At 42.6% G+C, this 8,169-nt stretch overlaps 1 protein-coding gene across 6 annotated transcripts; it reads left to right on the top strand.

Moving 5' to 3' along the window:
* On the top strand, positions 1-8,169 carry LOC100834637 (ubiquitin carboxyl-terminal hydrolase 2). 6 transcript variants are annotated; one of them, XR_002965221.1, is made up of 6 exons: positions 1-126; positions 294-3,063; positions 4,156-4,672; positions 5,086-5,163; positions 5,685-5,825; positions 6,280-6,911. XR_002965221.1 is itself a non-coding variant. In XM_024461907.1 (3 exons), exons 1-3 carry the CDS (start codon positions 299-301, stop codon positions 4,159-4,161), a joined length of 2,805 nt encoding a protein of 934 aa, XP_024317675.1. In that variant the 5' UTR covers positions 72-298; the 3' UTR covers positions 4,162-4,291. The 6 variants fall into 6 exon arrangements, 2 of the variants coding, with proteins under 2 accessions (XP_024317675.1, XP_003574957.1); XR_001406986.2 differs by lacking the exon at positions 6,280-6,911 and adding an exon at positions 7,546-8,169 and having other exon boundaries at positions 74-3,063; XR_001406987.2 differs by having other exon boundaries at positions 74-3,063; positions 5,090-5,163.

The raw sequence follows: 8,169 nt of genomic DNA, 5'->3' as shown, positions 1-8,169 counted from the left end.
CCATCTCCCTTTTTCCCTCGGTGAGAGCCGCACCCCTCCCCCCCTTCTAGGCCCATCTCGCTGCCTCGCGCCCCAGCCCCCTCGCTCGTCTTCCTCCTCGCGCCAGCGCCGCCACCGCCACCGCCGGTTGGTCTCCCCTTCGATTCTCTCGCTCCCGACCGTTTCTCCTCCAGTCACCCCACGAAACGGATTCCGCCCTTTAGCTCCCCGTTTCATCTCCTTAGTTCCCGTGGTACGCTCGGCAAACCAACTAGATCCGCTGCTCGCGTTCACACCGGATTCTTGTGTTTCAGAAGGGATGGGGAAGAAGCTGAAGACCAAAGCCAAGAAAGCGCAGCAGCGGGAACCGCTGGCCGCTGCTGGATCCGGCGATGCGGGGTTGCAGGAAGCGAGTAACTCAACAGAGGAAGCGGCTGTGTCAGCCAGCGACTGGCAGCAGTGCGGCCACTACGGGCGTGACAGTCCCCACTTGGACAAGGTCCTCCGGGAGATCATGTCTTCCAAGCATCTCGCTTCGTGCGAGCATTGCCGAGAGGATGCCCCACGGAAGAAAGGCGGTAAGCAACAGAAGAAGAAAGGAGGTGGAGGTGCTGCCAAGGCGCAGGCAAAGGTCGAGAAGAGTGATATGTGGATCTGCTTGGACTGCGGTCGGCATTTCTGTGGTGGTGCGGTGTCTGAGACCAAGCCATACGGCCATGCCAGAAGGCATGCCAAGCAAGACAGGCATTGGTGGGCTGCACGGTATGATGAACCAACTGTTGCATATTGCTTGTCATGTGAAAATAAGGTGTCTATCGAGATGCCTATAGTAGATACAGTTGTGCCAGCTCCAGCTGATGATAAGGTGTTTGGTGCAGTAGATAGCAATGCACTAGTTTTGGCTAATTGCCATGGTAATGTGATTAGAGGGCTGCCAAATCTTGGAAACACATGCTTCTTCAATGCGGTGCTCCAGAGCCTCCTCGCACTTGATAGGTTGCGCAGCAAGATGTCAGGACCAGATGTTCCAGCAGGAGCCCTTGCAATGTTACTGAAGAAGCTCTTTTTGGAAACCAGTGCTTCAAATGATGCAGGAGGTGCACTTAGCGTGAAGAGCCTCTTCTCAAGTATTTGCTCAAAGTATCCGCAGTTTAGAGGCTACCAGATGCAGGACAGCCATGAGTTACTCCGTTGTTTTCTTGATGGTTTGCGCACGGAGGAAACTGAAGCACGGAAGCTACTGGAGGATGCTTCCAATTCAGGGGCTCCTACAATTGTTGATTCCATCTTTGGGGGTCAGCTGTCTAGTACTGTGTCCAGCACAGAGTGCACACACGGGTCTGTTAAACATGACCAATTCCTTGATCTATCACTACCTGTTCCATCAAGGAGGCCTCCAGCCAAGAGTGTTTCATCACCACCAGCCAAGAGAACCAAGCAGTCTATACGAGATAGGAACAAAAATCGCAGATATGGGAAGATAACTACCACCAGAATATCTCCTACAATAGTGGAGAATAGCAAAGAAAAAGCTGAAACAGTTGCTGAATGCAATGATTCTCAGATTCTGGGTTCAGAACTGGGACAGATTGTCAGTGAGAAAGAGCCTGAGCCCTCTGAGGGCAGTGAGTCATGCGCTTCTGTTCCCAAACAAGAACTGAATGCTGCTTCATATGTGGAGGATGACATTTCCTGGTTAGATTTTGTTGCTGATGCAGATGAAACAAAGTCTGAGATTCTTGATTCTGTGTGTTCTACTGAAGCAGGACAGATCTGGGACAGGAATGGTGAGATGCATGGTTCATATGACACTCGAGATGATACTTTGCCCAAAGAGAAGGTCATGAGTTCCGAGCACTCATGTGAGAACATCGTTGATGATGCAGCTTGTTCACAGCCTGTTATCTTGCTTCCTTACAAAGAATTTTGTACAACGGCCGACGAAATTTGTGAAACTGTAAGAAGCTCACAGTGTCCAAAAGATGTTGGTCCTGCTCCAGACATTTCTCCAGTAACAGAAAATAATACACATCCTGTATCTGGTGGAAATGGAGAACAAGATGACTATATTGGTCTTGGTGATATGTTTAATGAGCCTGAAGTAACTTCTGAAGCTAAGAAAGAAACTACAGCTGGAGTTATTGATGTCATGGCTTGGAGTAGCAACAGTGCTGATGATGAGGTGGATGATAGTAATGCTCTCGTATCAGTTGAGGGCTGCTTAGCTTTGTATACTGAGCCAGAACTGCTATCTGAGTTGTGGCATTGTGAGCACTGTTCTAGCGCTGTTGCACGCCCAAATACCAACGAAGGAAAAGAGGGTGACGAGATGGTGGCTAGTGCTAGTGACAGAAAGGACAGTGAGAAAATGATGGCAAGTGGCGATGCAAGACAAGGTGGTGATAAGGTTACCGCAAACTGCAGCAAAAAGGAGGATATTGGTCAGATTATGACAACTGATGGTTGCTCTGACAATGTAGACCCTGACTTGTGCTGTAACAAATGGGAGTGTGCAAATCCTGATGCTGAAAACACCTCTAATGGTAATTCTCCAGACACTAGAAATGGTACTTTACTGAATACAGTGTTTACTGTTGATGCGATTGAACAGCCAGACAGTAAACATGATGGGCATACCGTGGATATAGCTGCTGAAGAAGCAAGTGCACCAGTGAGTTGTGGTGATAATGACCCTGCCTCTTCCAGTACTACTATAGACAGAATGGTTGAGTCTGGTGCCAATGCTGAAGAAGTTGTGACTAGTAGCCTTCCATCGCAGACACAAACCATCTTACCGAGTGTCAAAGATAATGAAGATGTCATCACGAGGAATATGGGCAGGGGGAAGCGAATGAAGATGGCTGGCAGGGCACACAAAGGGCAAGATAACCAAAATAAACAGAAAGAGGATGAAACAAAAGTTTTCAGAGCTGCAATGAGAAGAATTCTTATCAGCAAGGCACCACCTGTATTGACGATTACTTTGAACAGATTCAGCCAAGACCCCCATGGCCGGTTCAAGAAATTGAAAGGGCATGTGTGCTTTAAGGAGATGCTCGATGTACGGTCATTCATAGACCCAAGGTACCAACGTTTTGTAACTCAGTTGTATTTACCATTTTTTTAGTCGACCCAACAATTTTGGGCTTACCTGCAGCCATTTTTTTTTAAATCGGTTGAAATCGCCATTTTTTAATCGACCAAATAGATTCCTGCTTACCTGCAGCTTTTTGTTGCTAGGTGATTCCTAGTAGCCCACAAGGAGACACCACTTGACCACTGTTTATCTATGGTGTACTAAATTACTAGTTGGCCATGTAGCACTTCACCACTATGGTCTAAGAAGATAAAAACGACACTATACCTTTCCTCACTCATAGTTGGGTGACGACACTATACCTTTCCTTACTCATAGTTGGGTGGATTTTTTCTTCAATAATCAATTCAATAGAACAGAAATTATTTTTTTTCAGCCATAGAAGTTTTCTTATATTTGGAAGGTTCCAGCAAACTAGAGAACTGAAATGATAAATAGTATACGATCTTGATTCATGGGCTTTTAATATTCTAGAATTTGTTCTATAGGCATATTTTACAATTTGTTCACAATCTTATCTTATTTTCTGATTCAAGTCTGCCATGTTCTTATCCTGAAAGAAAGAGAAATGCATGAAATGCTGTTCATAATCAACGTCAATCTGGAGGATAGGGTTAAATTAGTAGCACAGGTTCACTATTCCAACTCATTGAGTGGTGCATACATGATTTAGAATTGAAGTGGTGCTGACTGCTCACCGAAATTTGGTTTTACACTAGGGACTCAAACTGAGTTTAAGCAGCATTGTCATGTTTGAGCAATATCATTTTAGTTCTAATTTCTAAGAATTATATAGTTTAGAGTAAAACTTGATATATGACACTTGATCTCTGTTGACACACTTATTCATGTTTAGGTGCCTAAATGTGCAATCTTCAAGTCTGGTGTGCGTAAGTGTGCTATCCTAAACTTTAAAACCCAAGTGACAGCTCACACAAATTTAGGGAGTACATATGGTGCACTTTTTTCAACAATTTGAAATGTCCATATTTGTGATTTATGGGTAGAAAGAGTCATTTACAGACTTAAAATTTAAATTGGCTTGGACTTTGGAGATCACTGTTTTATTAATTATGCAGATCTAAGGAGAGTGACAACACCACTTATCGGCTAGTTGCTGTTGTCGAGCACATGGGAACCATGACAGGAGGGCATTATGTTGCATATGTAAGATCTGGCAAGATAGGGGGTCGGCAGCAGCAGAGCCGCGCCTCCAAGTCTTGGTTTTATGCAAGCGATGCACAAGTCAGAGAAGCCTCTCTGGAGGAGGTTCTTAACTGTGAGGCTTACATTCTTTTTTACGAAAGGGTGGCTGAGTAAGATAATTTGTCTGGTGCCTACTCATGGATCAGGGAGCAATTAGGACAAGATTTATGGCAAGCAGACGGTGAGAAACAACAATTTGTTTGGACAGAGAGTGGCTCTCAGTTGAAGAGAATTTTGCAAGTGGGCTTGAACAGCTATTCTGTTCATACTGCCCACAGTCATTTTTTGGGGTTATTTTGAGAGCATATATGGAGGTGCTTCATACAGATCTTGACAAGGGCTTCGTTCAGTGTCGTCAGTTGTTATTGCTCTGCTAACGAATCATGAACGGTACATTCTTTTTGGTATTTTTGGGGTGCCCCTAAATTCTGAGTGATGGTGGCGTATACTGTAACATGCTGTAGCCTCATGTTAAAGTTAGAAATGAGATTCTTGTTATTACCATTATCACGTGGGATTAAGGGGGAAAATGCACCTCGTCATCAGGAGGTGTTTCTCTTTTCAGATTTTCCCTGTCATGTTTGGTAATCCGTACTTTAGCTAGATTCGGTTACCTTCTCAATATTGGAGAGGCATACCACATCATTCTGATTGTTTTAGCCATCCGATTTCCCACCAATGCTCTGCAGCCTCCGATTCTCTTTGGTAGTTGATTCACAGACACAGTGACTTGCCTGTTCACCTACTGCTTCAGTCTTCACCCTCGACACAGTTGGCCAATTTCTTGATGTTTTCTTTTATAGGCAGGCTAAGGAGAAGCCTGGTGCAAACCACAGTCACACCATAAGAGGCTTTTGGTGGTTGCCCGTTTGTTATCTCAGGTGTGTTTTATGTCTGTTGACTGAAGAGAAATTTTATGTGTTGACTCTGTTGCAATTTGCAAACTATCCTATTTTAGCTTACTCAAATACCTTGGTAGAATCATAAATGCAATGTTTCAGTTGATATAGCACAGCCAGATATTCCTTGTGTTTCAAGTAAACGAGTTTTGCAATACTGGAATTTGAAATTTTAAAAGAGTCTACCAATATTGCCAGGTTGTTTTACTTCTGTTGTCTAGCTGACCAGGATTCGGCAGCAAAGTGTTTCGGTTATCCTTGCATGTTTGTAAGATTTCCAATGAGTACGTATTTAGTATAAGCCCATTCTTTCAGGTGCTGTGGTACATGAAGTTCATTACTTAGAAATTCTGTATTTTTTTAATTCAGTGATGTGTACTGCTGGAAGCCTGGAAGAGTCATTTTAGTTTACAGTCCATTGTTGATCAGCTTCGGGACAGGAAATAGCTCACCTGGTTTTCACTTCAGAAGGAAAACACTAATGTTTTGTCTATTCTGTGCAGATGGCTGAACTAGTCATGAAGGAAGCAGTGTATCCTTTCTTTTGTTCCCTTTTTTCTGTTGTCTTCTTATGCACAGAAATAAGTCAAGGTGTACTCCAGATTTATCAATCCAGTATGAGACTGTTGGACTTGTTAGTCAAGGTTCGAATGCTTTACCTGCTCTGATTCATGATGCATACGAGCATTTTTGAGTTTGCTGTTGCGTTTTTTCACTTGACTGCCTGCTGATAAACATAGTGCATCTTTTAAATAAAATATGTGAGACCCTTGAAGAATCTACTAAATCGTCCCTTCGAAATAGTTGCCAATGGGAATATGTATATGCTACGACAGTTGCTATGTCAGCTATCTTATTTTTACTCTTGAAATGGACCATTATATACAATGATGTACTATAAAAAATGGCTAGTAAAATTAAAATTTCAAACGATGTGAGGTGCTATTACTTTCTACTCTAATTGCAAGAATTATAACGTACTCAGTGATCGCGCCCTTTCAAAGGAAAAGAAAAGAAAAATCAATGCAATTGTTGGCCAAATTGACTCTACTTTGGCCATACCTCAGATTTTTCTGACGTGCATGTGTGGTGATGTAGGTTCACAATTTAGTCACTCGAAACGGAGATAATTTGTGTGGAACAGAACCTGTGGCAACAATGACGGGCCCTTGATATACATCTTTGGAGGAGGCACTGGATAGAGGGAAATGCTATACCTTAAACAATACCCACTTACATGTGGGGTATCATTCCTTCTGGCCCATAAATCAGTGAGTGCCAATAGCCCCTAGCTAGTCTCTGACAGAAGATTCTAAAGCATCACTGCACTGCTAGTACTAATTATATTTTTGAGCAACGACTACCACCATCTGACACGAGGGCATGCAATAGTGGGATCCTTGCAACCATTAGATTACCAAGTCCAAAGGTACTTGCATCTAACCTGCAGTTCCAAACTCTATAGTGGTAAAGATTGTTAGAGCATACCTCCAGTTGCCTATCCAGAAGTTCTGATGACACTTATGTAACATCTCCATGTCTCTTACGGCAGATGACATTTGACAAAACACTTACGACTGCATTTGAGATATGTAATTTAACGGTGGACTAGTAGTGTTTAGCATGATATTTTGGTATCACATCCGTCCCGAAATAAGTAACGTGGATTTGTATATAATGGTCACTTGTTTCTGGACGGATAGAAATTCTAATGCTGCATTTGTGACAGATAGAGATGAATAGGAATGCTATGCCTTTTGTTACCAATTACTCCCTCCTTTTCACAAATGTTCACGTATTTGGTTTCATTAAGACAAAGCCTTTAATGAAGAATTATTCTATTAATATGTAAGTTATATGATATGAAACCATAATCATTAGCAACAACTTTTAAAGACGAATTTATTAATGTAAATTTCATGTATGAAAAAACACATATCAATAGAGTTTTTATTGGTCAAACGTTGTCTTATCGAAACAAAATACGTCGATCTTTATGAAAAGGGGTGATAACTTCATAAGCTCACAAGTTATTTGGTGATAACTTTTAAGGAAAAGGAGAATTGTTGGAACTTTTCAATATGAGATCCAATTTTGAAGTTCGACAACAAAGACGATCTTAAAATGCATACATCATTTGAGAGATAAAATTGTTGGTCAAAAGGTCGGTTGAAGGGAGTGAAAGACGTCTTATATTTTTGAAACAGAGGGAGTAGGTCAATAGGGCGCGGTTTCAAATAGATTGGTCCTTATCCGTGGCACTTTAATTTACGTTATTATATTCATGCATTCATTTTTTTTCCTTTGGTACATACGTATGAAAATCATAAATTGTTAACACCATCCAGAAAATTGATGGATCAGGATGAGACCATTTCAAGCCGAGAATCAAACAAGTCATGTACTAAGGGCAAGTGTTCAACACATTTTGGCTGGCAACCATTAGTTCACTACAAGCAAACAGAAATACACACCTGTTGTCTATCAGGGCAAACTAGGAAGTACAACTTTGTCGAAGGAGAGAAAACTGACGCGTCTTGCTATTGCTTCCACAAGTGGTCGATCCTATTCAAAGACCAGATGCAAGATCAAATCAATTGCTTCCACAAGCATGTCAGTAGTCTCCTCCAGGAGCCAGTACGGCTATAGTGGAAATGAACAAAGCTGAGCACTCTTCTAGCAGATGCGCTGTCAGGGGGCTATACCTCGTTGCACATCTCCCCGGCTCCTGGGAGCTGACTGCTTTCGTCCGGGTCATCACAGTCAAAGGGCACCCTTCCAAGCCTGCTCATCAAGTCAAAGCTCCACGAAATACTGAACCGCTACTCTCCAGTCAAGGATGCCGAGCTTGCAGCCACTGAAGACGCGGCCTGATGCTGTTGATCCCCGCCTAAAACTCTGTTCTGCTTACCTGCTTCCTGTAGCAGTTTCAGTTTGTCGAACCTTTCCTTTTAAACAATAAACAATGTACTATGGTTTCATTACTCA

This window comes from Brachypodium distachyon, chromosome 3 (genome assembly GCF_000005505.3).
Source record: "Brachypodium distachyon strain Bd21 chromosome 3, Brachypodium_distachyon_v3.0, whole genome shotgun sequence".
In the NCBI taxonomy this organism is placed as follows: Eukaryota; Viridiplantae; Streptophyta; class Magnoliopsida; order Poales; family Poaceae; genus Brachypodium; species Brachypodium distachyon.
The sequence above is the reverse complement of the archived record's forward strand: the minus strand, read 5'-3'. Positions and strand labels throughout refer to the sequence as shown.